The sequence below is a fragment of the Siphateles boraxobius genome, unplaced genomic scaffold, assembly GCF_051911475.1.
Source record: "Siphateles boraxobius isolate OS27281-9 unplaced genomic scaffold, OSU_SipBor_1 6, whole genome shotgun sequence".
Taxonomy (NCBI): domain Eukaryota; kingdom Metazoa; phylum Chordata; class Actinopteri; order Cypriniformes; family Leuciscidae; genus Siphateles; species Siphateles boraxobius.
In genome coordinates, this window is record NW_027509186.1 from 32,555,064 (window position 1) to 32,575,617 (window position 20,554).

General features: G+C 46.0%; 1 protein-coding gene across 9 annotated transcripts in view; it reads left to right on the plus strand.

Annotated features, from left to right (window-relative positions):
• dscaml1 (Down syndrome cell adhesion molecule like 1) overlaps positions 1–20,554 on the plus strand; it is a 144,392-nt gene that overhangs the window by 82,466 nt on the left and 41,372 nt on the right. For 8 of the 9 annotated variants that reach the window (XM_077208949.1, XM_077208950.1, XM_077208951.1 and 5 more), the window contains exons 4-7: positions 8,650–8,796; positions 9,189–9,467; positions 17,330–17,605; positions 18,062–18,358. In XM_077208949.1, coding sequence (XP_077065064.1) covers positions 8,650–8,796; positions 9,189–9,467; positions 17,330–17,605; positions 18,062–18,358 — 999 coding nt within the window. The remainder of the gene's footprint in view (positions 1–8,649; positions 8,797–9,188; positions 9,468–17,329; positions 17,606–18,061; positions 18,359–20,554) is intronic. The other variant, XM_077208953.1, reaches the window with a different exon arrangement.

Below are 20,554 nucleotides of genomic sequence, written 5' to 3' on the forward strand. Positions count from 1 at the left end.
TTTTGGGGTGAGATTGTCCTTTAAGAAGCAGAAATCTCCCATACAGGTGCGTTTCTTGAACAATAAGATGTTCTTCTTGGAACCATACACAGTTGCGACCTCCAACCTCATAGAGAGATGGAGACCGGTAATGCTGTAGCTTCATGAACCGGCCTTTAGATATGACAAATATCCTCACAACCTTGCATCAAGCATCTCAGACACAACGTTTACATTGTCATTGAGAGCCTGCAAGGTGTCAGGCGTCTTTTATCAAACTATGCTTCTATTATTACAAGACACTTCAGGCTGCTTGTTCTCTCTGCTTTGAATGTGAATAGAGCTGAAATGAAGGAGAGATATCATTCATAAGTGTAGATAGTGAAGGGGGGGGGGGGGGCACTGAAGGAATTAGTGGCTATTGTCGGAGGGTGTAGATGTCCTATTGTCAGGAGCTGAGTAATTATTTGGCGGCCAAGAGAAAGCAGAAGAAAAGAAATGATGTTGGTGGTGAGAGGTGGAGCGAAGAAAGTGAGAGAGATGGGGGTATTGATTCTGCCGGAGCTCTGTTCATTCCCATTCATGCCCCAGTCAGATACTTCAGTTAATACAGGCCTTAAGATTTATCAGGATGGGTGTTTTATTGCAGTTCAATCTTAATTACTTCCTCAACAACACACACACAAACCACACTCTGGCCAAATGTTCATTAATGTGCATGGGTACACCTCAGTGTGTGGTAATTCTGTATGTTTGCAGATGTGAAGAGACGATAGATAGATAGATAGATAGATAGATAGATAGATAGATAGATAGATAGATAGATAGATAGATAGATAGATAGATAGATAGATAGATAGATAGATAGATAGATAGATAGATGGATGGATGGATGGATGGATGAATGGATCGCTCCCCTCTAAAATGAAAGGCAGATATAGTATCACAGATCCCACCTCCATTTTCCTCTTTCCTCTTGTTTTATAACTTAGCAGGTAGCTGTTTTTTTTCCTCTGCAGTTAGTAATGTTTGTGTCACTGTTGCTGGGCTGGGTTTTGCGGCCATGTACCATATGTCACATTACTATTTAATTTGTTCTGTGCGTATCCACAGCGACCCTTTGGGCATCTCCATGGCCTGGTGTAACATGATGTGGCATTGTGAGGTTAGGATTCGTGCGGTGTTGTATTTTGTTGGCGTATACCTCCATTCTGTTGTTTCTATGTAAAAGGGATTGTGTTGTGGACAGCCACACTTTCTGAAACTGTCCAAGGTGCTGAACAGGAGCAGCTGTGTAGATACACTACTGGCAGTTCTGAAGTTGTGATTGTGTATTGGTGCTGTCCGTGGTGCTGAAATTATTTGACACTAAATAAATACTCTCTCCTCACATGGCTCATCTCTGTGAAGTTACCTGACCATCTCCTGTTTCCACTAATTCAAGCCTTTATTCTTCATGAATCAGGCTGAAGACAGATTTGAAGGTTACATCGCAGTTTGTAAGTCACCAAAATGCAATTAGATAGTGTTACCCCACCCCTAGCAAATCATACACGATTATATACACTCCTTTTGTGGCGGTGTATGTGGCGGTGTATTTGTGTATGCATGTGTAATTATGTATGTGTGAACAGCATTGATATCAAAAGCAAATTAGGTTTATCGGGGTGACTCCGCTCTGACCTTGGCGATGCAATGATGGCGGAATTTTGATCGTACACACACACACACACACACACACACACACACACACACACACACACACACACACGCACACGCACACACACACACACACACACACGCACACACGCACACACATGTTGTGACCAGAAGAACACATGTTTATAGTTGAACTCTCCACACTCAGCAATGTTTTATGCCTGCCCCCCGTGTCCTGTCATTAGGACGAACCAGGACAGAGTAGGCACTCGGATGAATACTAACATGCATGCATGGATTACATGGGGGACATCTGGCACTTTATTTGACATTTTGACCTTTCTGATTCTCAGAAAGTGAATTCAAAAGTCTGTCTTAGTATTTTATGTAATCTAGTAAGGCTTTGTTGTGTTTCACATTAAAACAATTGGTTCTTGTGTTGTTTAATGTTATCAGTGCAGTAAAATAGAAGGATTTTATAGGCGACTTCTCGGAGATGTACATATTCCACTATAGATCATATAGGTCTTCAAGTCACAGTCCAGATCAGCAGCCCTAAAACTGCCACAAACACATTTAATACCCATGAGGAACATTTTGTTTATGTCTTGTTTTCAAAGAATACATTTTGAGTTGCACACAGACTTGCACAAACACATACTGTCAGGACAGGGAATGTGGGACAACTTATATCAGATAGCTAAAGTGTTAGATAGAGTGAAAGAGTTTTTAAAAGAGAGGCTGCATTCAATCTGTCAGTGTTTGGGATTGACAACTGCATTTACATACAGACGTGAGTCACAAAATATCCTGTTAACATAAAAGCTCACAATATGTCTCAAACACTATATGTATAATTGGAAGTCAAGTGTGCTATTTGTGGCGACGTTCATAAAACGGCAAAGTCTTAAAACAGATGACATGACAAGAGTCCAATCAAATCTTAATTAACCAACTGCAGGGTCAGATCTCAAAACTGATGGGAGTAGCTCTTGTGGAAAAAAGTGACTGGATGTAAAACCTACAAATGACATACAACTCGTATGTCCCTATAAGACTGTATGATATAAGAATGTTGCTTAGTCTGTTTCCGTCCACACGACAAGGGTCCCCCGAAAAAGCCTGTGTTCAGTCAACCGTAAATACCTGAATCGTGTGTAAACACAACTGTATTAAGGATTCAAATACAGGACTGACAATCATATTCGGCTGCTGTGTGAACATGGCCATAGAGATCACCCACACAGATGTAATTGAGGTTCTCAAGAAGAGTGAGCCAGAACGTTGGAGTATGGAGATGAGGAGAACAGCGGGAGCCAGTGCAACTACAGAACAGAACACAGGCTGAAGTTGGACAAGTGTGGGTGGGAAGGAAAGAGTGACAGCAGGGAAGTGGAAGAAGTAGGTGAAGGGAAAGGCACAATAAATGTGTGGTGCATTGGTTGAAGAAATCTGCTTCCTTATCTAAATGTAACTGCAAGTTATTTGAGCACACTATATGTGAATATAGTCAGAGCTATAGGGCTTTAGGCATGACATGCAGTGGAGCTTCTGCATGACTATATTCATAATGTAGCACACCTGTAGTGCCTTACTGCATTGCTAAAATGATCCCCTCACAACATAAATAAAATAAGGGCACATCTGAAATATTTAAGTGCTGCCCTTCCACTAGAAGATATACAGTATTCCCTGACATGTAAACTAAAGTTAGTAGTTTGCCTTTAACTCTGTCTAAACCAGGCGCAACATCTCGAGCCTGTCTACACTCAAAAGTTCCAAATCCTTTGGTTCTGTTGTCAGAAGTAGCATAAAAGCTTGGAGTATGTCAGAAATATGGTAAAGACATGGTGTAAGGGTGCTGTTAAGCAGGTGTTTCACATTAACGATGTTTGACTAATCAACATCCATGTGGAGAACTGTCCATTGTATTATAACTGAGCTTGACACTTGACATTACATATATCCAGCATAAGGTTCCATCAGGTGTATAAAGGGTGCTTTGTTGTAAGACAAGGGCAGGCAAGCAGAAACTAGAGTCATCTTTGGAAACACCAAATCGTGTCAAGGAAGATTTGGTTGAAGCTTTCTTACAAAATCAGCAGGGCATTTTTGAGCATGACTGTTTCTGTGGAAGAAAAAAAAAAGAGTCGATAGTAGGTTGTTGTTTTTTTCGCTTCATCTTTCCTTCTCCGTCCCATCACCAACTGTCTTCCTTCACTTGGTGGCATTGTTTTTAATCTTTGATTCCCTCTAGCTCTCTCAGCTCTCTTGATTTTTGTCAGCTCTCCTTCGTTAACCATATTCTGCATCAAAATGACGTTGAGTCCCACCCGCGGCCAATCAGAGCCCTGGCTGGCCTGTCTCTCCGTGTGCCAGGCTCTCCGTGCGTGCCCTGGTAGCCCGTTTGTGGCTTAACGAACGAACGAACGTTAGCATCCCTACCGTTTACACCCCTCCTCGCCAGCCTTCCCATCATCCCTCCCTCCTTCTCTCGCTATGTTTTTGCACATGCCACCGCAGCGCCCCCTAACCCACGTCACGTGAGCGCAGGGGCCCTAGCAACAGTGAGAAAGAGAGAGAGAGAGAGAGAGAGAGAGAGAGAGAGAGAGAGAGAGAGAGGGAAAAGTGGAGCGAGAGAGGGAAAGAGGGAGGGGGAAGAGACGCAGAGCATTAATAAGTAATGGGCCGAACAGTTTGAAACCCGGTCCTCGTTAGCATTGCAGCGGCGCCATCATTTGCATGGGAGCTCCTAGAGCAAATTCAACAACAGCCCACACCCCTCTTTTTTTCTCTCTCCCTCCATCTTCATGTGTCTATCGTTCTGTCATCATGCACTCTCCTTCTGTCTCTCTCTTTCAATCTCTTTTTATTTGTGATATTTTGGTATTTCTTTCTTCTCATCTTGTGCACGTCTTCTTCCTCTTTTCCCTTCTGTTGTCGTTCTGTCGTTCTCCGCCTCTACCTCAGAGTCCCCTGGCATTCGTGCGTTGCAATTTTCTTTTTGTTGTTGTTCTATTTTCCACACTATTGTGTATTTCACATTACAATTCACATCCTCTCATACTCTGTTTCTTTTTACCTTGAATAGGATGGCAGGAAAATGGCGGCTTTACTTCCGGTACCGTTTTATTTTTAGACCGGATCTTTCTCAGCTGCACTGTGCTGAGAGAGCGAGAGAGTTTTCCTGCCCTCCTGACATTCTGTAACAAAAAAATACACATTCTCCAACATGTATACAAACCTCTCTTCTCTTTATGTGTGTGTGAGTGTGTTTCTCTGGCCTTTGGGAGTCTGTTTAGAGTGAGATGTAACTGGAAGGTTGCCATGCTCCACACATAAATCCAATTCCACATTTTTTTTCTTCTTTCGGTCTGACATGATGCCCCAGGCTGCCCACGCTACACACTCCAGCACTACCACAGAACTGTGTATGTGTGTAGTACACTCAAGCCCTTGTTTTAGACAGACCTTACATGCCCCCAAGCCCCCCCCCCCCCCCTCCACCCACCCCTAATCCTTCATGCACAAACATACACACACACCTCAAGGCGAAGGAAGACTAGACAAGAATTGATCCGCACTCCCAAACAGAACTGATCGCAAGGAGACGTGGGACTAATATGTGCATAACTCTGTCTATCTCTCTTTTAATTCATCAATCTCCATTTTTTATTCTGTACACCCAACGGGTCACTTCTTGTGTGAAGACAAATTACTTATGTACAGTCACACACACACACACGCACGACATACACACAGGTGCATGCATTTTCTTTTAAGCATAAATCATAAAGGAATCCACTTCTTTTAAGTAGCAGATGTTGAAACCATGGCTAAGTGGTTAGTGCAACTGTGGTGCTCATATGGGAAATGTGGGTTTGAATATAGCTTGCAACATTTCTCTCCTCACCCACCCCCCCAAAAAAAATTAGATGTAGAGATATGGATAAAATGTTGTTTGAATATTATGAGTATGGAGTGATTTTACCATCACGTCATTTAAAACCTTTATGACACCTAACCTAAATTGAAGGTGATGTTTTCAGAAAATATTTGTTGTACGTTGATCTGAAATCTAAAATTTTCAGCAAATATTGACTGTTCCCACCTGACCTCTATTTTACAAGGTAGCAATTTCGTACAATACGATAAAAAACAAAACAAAAAAAACACAAGCATGAAGTTTGATCCCTAAACCTAACCCTCAGTGGGACAGATCGTACAAAAACATACAAAAGAGATTGTATGTGTGTTGACTGATCATCACACAAATCTATAGTTAAAGTTTGTGAAGTGAAATATCTCACATCATATGGAAAACCTTTTGTAACGAGGTTCAGATGTTATGGGAAGAAGGAGGCGGTAACCGGCGAACATTTAACAATTTTTAATAATAAAATAAAACAAATACAAAAACAAAAACAAAAGGATCCACCAGCAGCCCCTCGCGGACGACTTCTGGCTACACAAAACATAAACAAAACACAACATAAAATCAGGCCTGTTCCTCTCTAGATCTTTAGCGTCGTCGCTCCTCCTTTTATGCTTCCGCTCCTCCGTGAGAGATGCGAGAGCGGTGCGTCTCACAGGTGACGTTCGTAATCACTCACGACACCGGTCTCGCGTCGTTCTCTCACGTCGCTCGGCCTCATCCTGCTCGCCACACCTTCGTTTCTTTATTTTTTTTCTCTTTTTTTGTATAGAAAAGAGCAGTTTGTATAGAATAGAACAGAATGAACTTTACTCAAAATATCTCCTTTTTTTGTTCTTCAGAAGAAACCGGATTGAACAACATCAGTAAATGATGACAGAATTACAATTTTTTGGTGAAATAACTGTTTAATATTTCACTTCATTTGTGCAAATTATACAGCCAAGGGGTAAAAAAAATGAAGGCAGAGTGAAAAAGAAAAATAGCGAGAAAGAGAGACCTTGTATCCCTGGTTGCTGATATTTAATTTACCAGTCTTCACAATGAGAAAGATCCAAGTGACTGCGATTAAACCAAAATTACTCACTGACTACCTCTCTTTCTCTCGCTCTCTCTCCCTCCCTGGTCTCTCGCTCTGGGTGAAATGTTGTGACAGCGTTGCGCTGATGTTGTAGGGGGTTAAAGTCACCAAGTGCATATTATCCTGTAAGGCTTAATATGCAGGTTGGAGCGCGAGGGCCGACTCTTAAATTACAGTTTGCTGGGCCTAGCACTCAGCGTGACAACAATACCTACACAGACACTGTATTACGTCTATACACACGTATGCTTGTGCTTAGCTGTCATACAAATATTCATTCAGCAATACATTTTTGTGACGCAAATAATCACACATCCACACACACACACAATTTTGTGCAGGCATACTTAATTTTATTGCCTTATCACATGGCCATGACATTCACACAGACACACGCTGAATTTATCTTTGTTTCCAGCCATTGTCTTTGTCGGTAGCTACTATCTGCATGTGTGTGTGTGTGTGTGTGTGTGTGTGTGTGTGTGTGTGTGTGTGTGTGTGTGTGTGTGTGTGTGTGTGTGTGTGTGTGTGTGTGTGTGTGTGTGTGTGTGTGTGTGTGTGTGTGTGTGTCTGTGTGTGTGTATGAGCTGCTTGTTATAGTGATGGAGTGTGTGTGTGGGCTGCCGAGTCAAGCCTGTCCTCTCCGCTTTCATAAATCTGCGTTGGATGAAGCTCTCTAGCCATAAAACGCATCGATCGCCATCCTTCACACACACATATGCTCTTCCCACTGGGTAATCCTGCTTTCTGTAGGAATGTTGTGTCTTGTTGAGTGAGTTTTGAATACACAAGTTTGTCCTAATATAAATGGATAAACAAGATAGTCAACTAATGATACCTCAGCATAAATATACAGTCTAAACACATTTTCATGTTTTTAATGAGTGTGGATATGACTCCAGATGTTGACCTATAGCTGAAGGTTTGGTCTTAAAGTGTGTTCATATATGTGTTTGTGTCAGACTTGTGTTTTGTGAGTTTTACATTTGCAGTCCAGTTAGTTTTCTCATAAGGAGCGGTTGGCCTAATCCACATACCTTGCCTGCCTGGAGAAAGTAGGACACACACAGGGACTGACTGACTGTTCTCACACACTGACATACTTTACTGTTGTTATTGTGACCAGTGATGTGCAGTTTAGCAGAACACAGACAAAGTTTTTTTTTTTTGTATTCTACACACATTTTATTGCTCGTAGGTTGCTCTTTCATAGCTCAGGAGACTTCTCAGTTATGTTTCAATTATTAACTTAGGTGTTTAGATGTTTCTGAGGATGTTGCCCCCTGTGAGAAACAATATAGATACAGATCTCTATATAGTGTGCATTACAATTCTGCCTAACTAAGAAACCACACACAATGACCACAATCAACACATATCATCAAACATCTCATTTGTAAACGTTCAATTTGTAGACTTTGTAAAAAAGTATTTTTTGTGTCATAAAATATTCACAGCTAAAATGTACTGAATTGAATAAGAAGGACTAAAAGGGAAGGAGAAACATTTATCAACCACTTCTGGCTTAGAGTGAGTGCTGCAATGTAAAATATGGCTATCATGGATGTATAGATAAATCAGAGTGAAGTCAGGCCTCACTGATGTGAAATGAACGTGACAGTAATATACTGTTACAATAACATACACATCAAATATTTGAATCTTAGTCTGTAATGAATTACTTCATGTATGCTCGTTAGGTTTTGTATGTGGTAACTGGAGACATATTTCTGGACGAATTTGCATCTCAGTGAGAAAGTTCTCCCAATTATAACGTTGGGATTTTTGTAAAAGTCTAAAGATGTTTAGTCTATCTGTGACTGACTGAATTAAATTCCTGTGGTTGAAGATTTGCATACAAAGTCCTGTGGTTGAAGATTTGCATACAAAGTTGGTACTGCATGGACTTTTTGAGAATCATAAAGGCTTCAGCGTTTTTTATTCATTTGTGGGTCAGTGAAATTCATGTGCACATGTTTATCTTCTCTGTCTTCAGGTAACAGGTTTTTCCTGACATCATATGGGGCCCTCTACATATCTGACGTTCAGAAAGAGGACGCCCTCTCTACATACCGCTGCATCACCAAGCACAAATACAGCGGAGAAACCAGGCAGAGTAATGGGGCTCGTCTCTCTGTGCTGGGTGAGTTTGAGCATTTGTGTGGGTGTGTTGGGCAATTGACATCTTTGTCATTTTTGTCAATCATAGTCTACTAACCATATTTTTGTAAATGGTTTTGTTACTGTCTTAAATGTGATTCTTTGAAAAGTAACATTAAGATTGTAATTTATGTCATTGGTATTATATTCTACATTTTTAATCGTAATTGTTTTTCCCTCAAGGCCGCTTATGATTTAAGTTAAGGGATTTTGCAGAAAAATATTGTTGTAATTTGTTTAAACATGAGCATTTTCTACCTCTACTCAGACCATTAGAATGAATAAGGCAGTTTTGCTACTGTACCCTTAAGATGTATGTATGTAAATTACCTGATTTGTTGTAATTAAATATTATTGCTTTCTCTCTTTCATTAGACCCTACTGAATCCCCGCCTTCTGTGATGGACAGTTTCCAGTCAGGAGAGGTACAAGTGGGGCGCAGCATAGAGTTGCCCTGCATTGCCTCCGGGTACCCCAACCCTACTATCCGTTGGCTGAAGGATGGGAGGCCGCTTCCTGCTGACTCCCGCTGGACGCGGCGACTGACCGGCCTCACAATCAGCGATCTCCGCCTAGAAGATTCCGGAAACTACATCTGTGAAGTCACCAACAGCTTCGGCTCCAAAGAGGTCACAGGACACCTTAATGTCATCGGTAAGGAAATAAAATAGGAAATAAAGAGAAAGAGAGGAGTGACAAGAAGGACTAGTGGTAGGGCAGGAGTAACTTACATAAAACATCACCATTATACTTTTGATGAGGGAAAAATGCAAGCTTTTCAAAAGTTACAAGCAATCTTTACCCTTTCATTTTTAGATACGTTCTTGGATCAACATCCTTGTTGGTCCTGAAACCACATTCCTGAACTTGGATTTTATGGTTAGGCATAGGGATAGGGCTGTGGTTGGAGCTTCAACACCATTCTTATGAGCCTGGGGTTAGGGATTATGTTCATTTGACGAGAATGCTCCTTCAACATGTATACTTGGCAAAATCTTATCATCCTTTTCACTTATCATAGTTTCATCAAATAGGACATGTTGCTGAATCAACTTGTTGGTCGTTGTAGGGATAGAGCTGTGGTTAGGCTTAGTAAGAGTAGGATTAGAACTATGTTTGTTTAACTGGAATGTTGTTCCAAAACTAACAGAAGATATAGACCTTATGCGCCAGAGAAACAAGGGCGCCGCCATCTTTAGAATATTGTCTTTAAACTTCCATTTTTGCGGTCGCTCTGTATATTTCTATGGCATTGCTGTTCATGAGTAATTAGCTTTTGAAGTGGATTTACTTAATGTAAAGTTAACAAAAGTTATCATGAGGATTGTAATGTTTAAAGTCATAATGTAATGTCTTAACAAATGTCAGTAGACAGGGAAGATTTTAAAACGAGCCATTCATTTATAAATACGCAGGATCGCTGTGAAAATACAGACCTGAAGACAAAAGACAACTAGCGCAGAGCTGAAAAGGGGCATGGCTACATAAGGTCTATACAGGAATGTAATAAAGTAATAAAGTTCAAAGTAATAGCCACCTACTCTATTCCCTAAAGCAGAATCCAAAACCATGTAGCAGGTGTCCTCATCCTTGTTTCTGGAGATCAACCTTCCTACAGAAAGGTTCTGAACTTGCTTTCAATTAACCTACCTGTGATTTTCAACTTTGTTGTATTGGACTTTTGTCTGCCCTGTCGAAGTACCCACCATTTGAAGTAGAAGGGTTAACCCAATCATGAAAAAAAATGGTTACGTGTGTAACCCTCGTTCCCTGAGTAGGGAACGGAGACGTTACGTCGGATGACGACGAATGGGGTTTCGCTTAGAAAGCCTATCAACTTCGAGTATTAAAGAAATGCCATGGGTCTGCGGAATTTGCATGGCGTAACTCCGCCCCTCCTCGTGGGTATAAAAGGAGGAAGCCGGCAACATGCAGATATGTTTCTTCGCTGAGAAGCCAAGACTTAGCTCAGGCGATCCCCACGGTTCAGCGGAAAGTGGCAGGCAGACGCAACGTCTCCGTTCCCTACTCAGGGAACGAGGGTTACATACGTAACCATAGACGTTCCCTTTCGTTGTCACTTCAAGTTACGTCGGATGACGACGAATGGGGTTACCAGTCAAATCACACCACCTTCTCAGCTGTCTTCCAGTGCCCAGCGTAAATCGAGATCCCTGTCATAGACTGGACGAAGGACTCCATTTAACACAGGAATACCAAGGTACACTGGGAAGCAAATCCCAGCTTAGGGGAAGTATGCAATTAATCCCAACCCAGAGGGGGGAGGGGGGGGGGGATTAGAGAATACACATATGACCCAAAGGAAGCATATGGAAAACACTGGGGTGTCCAGCCGCAGGTGGAATATTTCAACCCCAGGGTTGGCAAGGTTGGTTGCCAAGGGAAAGACACATGCTCAGAGAGGCTTACACTGGAAATACACATATGGGGGTCGCTCCGAGGAGGGACCATGCACACGAGAGGCACCTAGCCGACGCGCAGGCAAGAGACACTGGCGCTGACTGCAGGAGTGCTGGAGGAGCTCAGGGCTTTCGGGGAAGCTCACCTGAGGAGAATATCGCAGTCCGTGGAGTGGAATGGCGAGCAAGCGAAGACACCTGAGCGGGTTCGGTACTTGCTGGTTGAAGCGGGGTACATGAGAGGACACAGGCTCCACTCGGAGATTATAGAATCTGGCGAATGTGTTAGGTGTCGCCCAGCCTGCAGCTCTGCAGATGTCTGTTAGCGAGGCGCCATGCGCTAGAGCCCAAGAGGACGGCACACTCCGGGTTGGAGTGGGCAGTCACACCAAGGGGGCACGGTCGACCTTGCTGCTGGTATGCCAAGCAATGGCGTCCACTATCCAGTGAGACAACCTTTGCTTGGAGAGAGCCTTTCCCTTCAGCTTCCCACCATAACAGACAAAGAGCTGGTCTGAGGTCCTGAAACACTGTGTTCTGTCTACATAGGCGCGGAGAGCGCGTACTGGACAGAGCAGTGCCAAGGCTGGGTCTGCCTCCTCCAGGGGCAGCGTTTGCATGTTCACCACCTGGTCCCGGAAGAGAGTGGTAGAAACCTTGGTCACGTATCCAGGCCGGGGTCTCAGGATCACGTGAGAGTAAGCCGGCCCGAATTCCAGGCACGCTTCTTCAACGGAGAATGCGTGCAGGTCCCCTACCCTCTTGATGGAGGCCAGTGCAACCAGGAGTGCCGTCTTCATAGACAGGAATTTAAGCTCGACTGATTGCAGGGGCTCAAATGGAGCACTCTTCAGGGCAGTTAGAACCACTGAGAGGTCGCAAGAGGGAACGAGAGGAGGGCGAGGCAGATTTAGTCTCCTCGCTCCTCTCAGGAACCTGATGACCAGGTCGTGCTTCCCCACCGACTTACCTGCGATGAGGTCATGGTGTGCGGCAATGGCGGCAACATAGACCTTCAGGGTGGAGGGAGACAGCCTTCCCTCCAGCCCCTGTTGAAGGAAGGAAAGCAACGCTGTTCAAGCATCTCCGGGGGTTTTCTCGGTGAGAAGAGCACCAGCTGACGAAGAGGTTCCACTTCAATGCATAGACGTGTCTCGTGGACGACGCCCTAGCGGAAGTGATGGTAGCCACCACCGCTGGTGGTAGGGTACTCAAACCTGCCTCGTCCCATCCAGGAGCCACACGTGGAGGTTCCAGAGATTGGGACGAGGGTGCCATAGGGTGCCCCGTCCCTGAGAAAGAAGGTTCTTCCTCTGAGGATCGGCCAGGGAGGTGCTGTCGCGATGAGTACTAGTTCGGGGAACCATGTCCGGTTGGCCAGTAGGGGGCAACCAGGATGACCTGCTCCTCGTCCTCCCTGACCTTGCACAAGGTCTGCGCAAGAAGGCTCACTGGGGGAACGCATATTTGCGGCCCCGCGGCCAGCTGTGCGCCAGTGCATCCGTGCCGAGCGTGCCCTCGGTCAGGGAATAATACAGGTCGCAATGGGTTGAGTCGTGAGAGGCAAACAGATATCTGTGCGTCCCCGAACTGGTCCCAAAGAAGCTGAACCGACTGGGGATGGAGTCGCCAATCTCCAGGGAGGGGCCGAAGCCGTGAGAGCTCGTCGGCTGCACAGTTCAGGACTCCGGGAATAAAAATGTCTCGAAGCGACCTCAGATGCTTCTGACTCCATAAGAGGAGGTGGCGGGCGAGTTGCGACATACGGTGCGAGAGTAGACCACCTTGACGGTTGATGTACGCTACTGTGGCAGTATTGTCTGATCGGACTAGTACGTGTTGACCCCTGAGCAACACCCGGAAGCGGTGCAGGGCAAGGCGTACTGCCAGCAACTCGAGGCAATAGACATGCCATACTGCTCAACACTACATGTGAGAATCACTGAGCTTCAGGAGCAACCTTACTCAACACCTAAGTGTGAAGAAATTCACTGAACTTCAGGAGCATTTCTGCTCAATACCTGGTGTGATAAATCTCACTGAATTTTTCAGGAGCATTTCTGCTCAACATGAGAGTGTGACAGCATGTCCATTGCGCATGGCGCCCCAGCCCGGGGAGGCATCTGTTGAGACAGCAACATGCCGGGAAGCTCGTTCCAGGGGCACTCGGACACGTAGAAAACTGAGGTTCGACCACGGGGTGAGTACTGACGGCAGGTCGGAGTAACTGGTACTCGGAGGGTGCCGTGTTGCCATGCCCACCTCGGGACTCGGTCGCAAATCCAAAGCTGAAGCGGTCTGATATGAAGCAGTCTGAGCGGTGTACCGCGGCTGCAGATGCCATATGCCCCAGGAGCCTCTGAAAAAACTTCAGTGGAACTGCACTCTTGCGCTTGATAGTCTAGGCAAGTCAGCAATGGCTGAGTGGAGAAGGCGACCAAGTCCATACCGAGAAAAGAGCTCCTCTGCACGGGGCAAAGTTTACTCCTTTCCCAGTTGACCCCGAAGGCCCAGACGAGCTAGGTGCCGGAGCACTGGGTCCCTGTATTCGCAAACCTGGTCTCAGGAGTGAGCTTAAGAGCCAGTCACCAAGATAGTTCAGGATGCGAACCCCGTGTTCCCATGGAGGAACAAGGGCTGCCTCAACAACCTTGTGAAGGCGCGAGGAGACAGGGCTAGTCCGAATGGGAGAACAGCGTACTGATATGCGCGCGCCCTGACAGCAAACCGTAGGTATGGTCTGAGTCGAAGGAGAACGGAGACATAAAAGTAGGCGTCGTTCAGGTCGATCGCTGCAAACCAATCCTGTGGCCGCACACATTGTTTCCAGAAATGTGTTTGGCCAGGAGCATCTTGAACGGCAGCCTGTGAGGGGAGCGGTTCAGATGCGTAGGTCCAGGATTGGCCGTTACCCACCAGACTTCTCCGGGACAATGAGGTAGGGGCTGTAAACCCGGACCTCATTTTGGCTAGAGGGACAGTCTCAATCGCACCCTGCGCCAGTAGGGTAGCAACCTCCGCTCTCATGATAGGGGCATAGCCATCGACCAAAGTGGAGCGGACTCCCCTGAAGCGGGGAGGAGACCGTGTGAACTGAATCGCATAGCCGAGCCGATGGTTCGCGCAACCCAGCGGAACAGATAGGGAAGCTCTAGGCAAGCTCCCAACTGTGCCAGCGGCGTCAAGAACCACAGACGTCCCCCCGGTGGTGCAGCGAAGCGGAATGACCGGCCCAGACGTGGACGGCATAGCGGCCCGGTGTGGGCAAGGTCATAACCGCACCCTGACAGAGGAGGCCAGGGAAGGACCAACGTTCCATGGGGGCCTGCTCTGTCAGGGGTCTGGCGACAGAGGGGGACAGGGGCGAAGCGGTCCGTGGACGGCACGCCGTGTCAACCGCCTCTGGGACAGAGGGGGACGAGGAGAGTACGGCTTGTGGGCGGCGCTCTGTGTCGTCCGAGAACTCTGTATGCTCAGAGACGAGAGAGTCAGCTCTTTCTGAATAAGGATTCTTCCCCAGCCCTCCACCGGGGAAAGGAGTGGCCCTGCTACCAACTCCTGGAAAGAACTGAGTCTCATCTCTGAGCAGCCCATCTCAAAAGTGCCGCTTCACCCGGCGTTTAGCGGGGGCGGGAGAGGGCTGTGGCAGCCCTCCTACGGTCTTCCAGAGCCAGGCCCGGTGAACGGGCGGGGTTGGAACCGTGGGAGGGCGCCTTCGGCGGTGGGCAGACTGAGGGATCTGAGTGGACGGCGGGGCCGTCGGGCAGAATAACCTCAATCTGCTCACGGGCGGTAGAGAACTGTTGGGCAGAAGCACTCAACCGCGCCGCCGAAGAGGCCGACCTGGTAGATGGGGGTGTCGAGCAGACGGGTCCCACCGACATAGTGCACATCAGACCGGTCAGCCCCAGAATGGTGAACATCACCTGACTCCGAGAGTGTACGGCCACTTTCGTCGCTCGGAGAGCAAGGTCAGTGGCGGCGCACAGCTCACTGAAGAGCCTCGGGTCAGTCCCGCCCTCCTGCATGTCCATGAGCATCTGGGTCAGGTAGACCAGCAGAACAGTCATGGGATGCAGTGAGGCTGCTGCCTGTCCTGTGGCACTACAGGATTTCGCCACAGATTAATGTAGACGAAAAGAACTTCAGGCTTTGGACTGGTGCTTAGGATTGCGCCGGGAAGCACTCTGAGGACACAGTAGCATGGCAACAGAGCGTTCAACCGGGGGGACCCCAGTGTACCCATGGGCAGCGGCCCCTGAGGGGAGGACAGGCGGATGAGACCAACGAGCGTAACCCAAAAACCAATCGTCCCGGGAAAGCATGGCCGTCATCTCCGGATCAGACTCAGGCAGAGCCGTATGCACACCAGAGGGTGGCAGCTGTGACGAGTCGTCTTTTCCAGAAGAATCAAGCCAACCTAGTGATGCTGCTACAGACACAGCATCATCCTCTGTAGCTTCAAATGAAAACACACGGGCCGACCGAGGGTAGACTTGTGGAATCATCAGTTCGCTAGCGGGCACCGTCATTAAAGAGGGGGGCTGGGGTCGCGGACACAGAGTCGGCGCCTTGTTCCAGACCAACACCCTCAGGTCACCCTGGCCACCAGCCGAAGATCGGGGGGTGGATGAGGGGACTCTCACTCTTGCGAGTTCACCGAGTCTCGACCTATATATGACGCGATGATCATGTTCCCATAGAGAACATGAGTCATCCACGAGCGCTGTTCAAGCATGATCAAAGCCCAAACACACTAGACAGCACTCGTGCCCATCAGAATCCGATACCAGTCCGCTGCAACCAGAAATGCACGGGCGAGCCGTCTTTAAAAAGACGTGCCACGTGTAAGCTCTTTTAGTGAGAGAAAACTCAAGTGTTGAAGCACCTGGGGAGAAACGCACCGACTGGCAGACCACTGCAACAGATCAGCAGGAAGCACGCTCTCGCCGTAGATCGCCGTCACACCAACACTCGAGGTACTCGTTTGTGAAGCTGACAATTCAGAGATGGCTTGTGTAGAGAAGAATACACTTGGCTCCGAAGCGAAAACATATCTGCATGTTGCCGGCTTCCTTCTTTTATAGGCACGAGGTGGGGCGGAGTTACGCCATGCAAATTCCGCAGACCCGCGGCATTTCTTTGCCATTGGCTCGTTTTGTAATACTCGAAGTTGATAGGCTTTCTAAGCGAAACCCCATTCGTCGTCATCCGACGTAACTCGGAGTGACAACGAAAGGGAACAATAGTTTTTAGTGGATAGTGGGTCTAGTGGATCTGTGTCACCTGTTGGGTGTCAGTTTATGGAGTGATTTGTTCGTCGATCTCTTACAAAGTCCTGGAATTTCTGCAACCTTTTATTCAAAGGATAGGGTCCAGGTCAAGTAGGTTTAACACCATGCCATCGAACCAATCTAATGCCCTTTATCTCCTATGCAACTGTGTTATAGAGAGAAAGAGATATCGGACTGAGTATACCAGAGTGTGAGTAAGCAAGAAGCACATTTGTGTTTGTGATTTTGGCACACTGATAGGCCTCTGCCACCTTCTCTGTGACTTTCAGAGAAATCAATATGAGAGGACAGGAACACTGTTGTGGCCTGTCTGACCCCTGTTTTACCAGAAATGGGTGTATGTGTGTTCGAGCAGACATGGGGAGGGATCTTAGACCAGTGGGATGGTATTAGCTGGAGTCTTAATGTGAAAGGAAGAGGGGAATAAAAGAATGGGAGGTGGGGTGGACATTTGGACTTTTGGCCAGTGGACACATCACACCAGTGTGCTCACACAGATTCTGACAGGACAGGAGGAGAGAAGGGCACACACAAATACATACATACATACCCCCACACACACACACTCCATCATGCACAAAGGCCTCCAGCACATAACACCAGCTGCCTTATTGCTCACTGACATTTTCTCTCGCTCTATCTATCTATCTATATATCTATCTATCTATCTATCTATCTGTCACAAAAACATAGGACTGATAAGGCACAACAAAATTTTAACTTTTACTCTAAAAGAATATATTTTTATTCACAACTTTTCCCTCAGACTCAAACACCTCTCTCTCTCTCTCTTTCTCCACAGAGCCTCTGAGAGTCACTTTATCCCCCAAGAACCTGAAAACGGGCATCAGCAGCACAGTGATTCTTTCATGTGCTGTTCAGGGCTCGCCCCACTTTACCGTATCCTGGTTCCGCAACACAGAACCCATCGTGCCTGACCAGCACTTCTCCATCCAGGGTGCCCACAACGAGACACTCTTCATCACAGCTGCCCAGAAAAGACACTCAGGGGCATATCAGTGCTTTGCCACCCGCAAGGGTCAGACCGCACAGGACTTCTCCATCATACTGCTTGAGGGTGAGTGGATATTTTGCATAAAATTTCCAAAATTAGGTTACTATTATTTTTAAGCAAGTTACTATGTGTCCTATACAGGCATGGCACAACAAGTTCCCAGTAATAGGTACTTTTGGTGTCCATAATGAACATGAACATCTGGGGAAAAAAAGAGCAGAGCCCTAGTGATCTGTAAAAATCTGGATCAAGTAAACTTACATTTTACGGATTTACAATTTAAATTTATTGAATGCACTTAAATTTGGTTCAGACAAAATATACAAAACTTGTGTTTAAAATGATTTGAAACAAATTTACTTGCTTTTTTCAGTGTTATATCTGGTTAGGACACAGTTTGATACAGCATTAGTGACATAAAATTTACTGTTTTTGAATCACTCTTGAAAAATTTAGGTTGAAAACTTTTCAAAGATGATGAAGTCTTCTATCTGTATTTTTCTTTCTTTTTCCTGTCAGACGGCACCCCACGGATCGTCTCGTCTTTCAGTGAGCGCGTGGTAGCCCCTGGCGAGCCCTTCTCTCTCATGTGTGCAGCCAAAGGCGCCCCTCCCCCCACCATCACCTGGACGCTGGACGACGAGCCGGTAGCGCGGGACTCGGCGCACCGGGCCAGCCAGTACACGCTCTCCGACGGCTCCACTGTCTCGCACGTGAATGTCACCAACCCCCAGATCCGCGATGGGGGCGTGTACCGCTGCGCCGCACGCAACTCGGCCGGTAGCGCCGAGTACCAAGCGCGCATAAACGTAAGAGGTGCCTGTCTACTTTTCAATCTCAGACGTTTAGGGTTATAACCCGCCACCTCCCCTACCCCTGACCCCTGAACTCCTTCACCTCATCTCAAATCCAGATGTCATCGCTTCTGATCAACTCAGATGTCACTGTGTGTGTGTGTGTGTGTGTGTGTGTGTGTGTGTGTGTGTGTGTGTGTGTGTGTGTGTGTGTGTGTGTGTGTGTGTGTGTGTGGAGGGGGGGGGTTGTATGTGTGTGGGTGGAGCGTCTTATGTTGTTTGTTCATTGCAGCACTGTCACCTGTGCATTTTCTCATCTTGAACAGCATTCTTTCTACTGTTAGATCATCTGTTTGTGTTCTCTGTATCTTTCCGCTTCTCCTGTTCGTCTCTCCATCTGCTGAGTCTTTGTTCCTCTCTTTCACACATACACGGTGTCTCTGTCTCAATGTCGCCGGCTGGCTGGCACACGTGTGGTGTCCTGGTGTCCTGGCTGTTCTGGGACAGAGTGGAGAGCTGGCAACAGGGAGACGCCATCACGCCAAAGAGAAAAGAGACACGTCAGCTAAGAAACCAGACTGAGAGGAGAGGAGAAAAGATGAGTAGAAATGGTAGAGAAGGGTAGAAGCAAGGGAAAATACTTTGATTAGAAAAGATAAGAGAGGACAAAAGTGGAGAAAAGAAGAGACAAAAACTTAAAGAAGAAATGAAGAGGATAGAAAGGAGATGAAAAATCTCAGAGGATAGGAGAGAAGTGTAGCAAAGACAAGGTGAGAGGAGAGAAACAACTCAGAGAAGGGGAGGGAAAGGAGAAAAATAACAAGGTATTAGACTAGATGAACAAATCAGAGACCAGATGAGAGAACAGTGGAGAAGGAGAGGAGTATAGAGGCGAGCGGAGAAGTGGAGATAATATAAGATTAGTGGACAATTCTTTAGATTATATCATAATAAAAGACTAATGTGGGAAAAACTTTAAGTAGGAATGGAAAACAGAGTTACAGATCTTTTTTTCGTATTATAACATATTGGGATTTCAATGGACCATAGTCAGGGTAACGCCATACTCAATTTTTGACTGATGACAAGGCTGTGAGGGATAGAATACAGTGCGTTTTAAAAGTGAAAAATGAAAAGAGAAAAAATGTGAAGATTTGTGAAAAAGTGAAAATTGCGTGATATGGGACTCTTACACAGAGTGTGCCATTGTAAAGACTATATGTCTATCTCATATTTCATAAAATATCTTTTACCTGATACATTTTGGTAGATTTGGAAGAGAGAAACGAATATCTGAAACGAATATCTTTTTAAAGATCTGATGACACTTACCTGACAATTCCAGTAATAATTTCATCCTCAGTTGTGCTTGTTTTGTCAACCCTATACCTTGTAAACAAAGACTTTGTGTCCAGGCAGACAAATAAAACTCAGTGCGTCATACTCTCGGAAGTTGCGTTAAGCCAGCCAATCAGATTAGGTTTGCCAGATCGAGACAGTTTTGAGCATAATATGCATCAGTCGGTTGGTGAACTGTCTGTGGGCGGTCGGTGGACGTGCCGTCTGAGTGAGATTGAGTCGTGTTGACGGGCCTGTTGAATTCACCCTCTCTTCCTCTCTTTCTCTCTGAAATGTTCAGTTATGACATATCTGTCTGCTTTAAGGAGACATGCCAGAACAATCATTGCAGTGAGAATGAGACCCCGTGCCAGGAAGCCACAGTTAGTGCACACACACACTGAATGATCCCAATGCTCATGGACACACTCATATAGTCTTAAAACACCACTGCCTGACTAATACACTCTGACCACAGTGCGCTCATGAAAACTGACAGCATTGACTTTACCACATACTCTCATCCATCTCACGCACACACATTTATTTTTTAGATGATAGTTTCGCAACACAGTATTTAACAAACACAGACACCCGTGAGCAATAAGGCCCATTCTTTCTGCGAACATTACAATAGAGTTGCTCAGTTACTGTCTGGATCCTTATCTAAGTTCATACTTTCATATATTATGTTTGAGAACAAAAGAAAAATAGAGAAATAGAAAGACAGCCAGAGAATAACTGTGAAGAAAAGAGAAGAGGGATACTGTGCGACAGTCTTCTTGAATAATACATCAGGGTTGACTTGTCAGAGCGGTGACTTCAAAGCACAACGCACGCTGAGCTGAGAGAAAGGGAGAGAGAGCAACAGAAGAAGAGA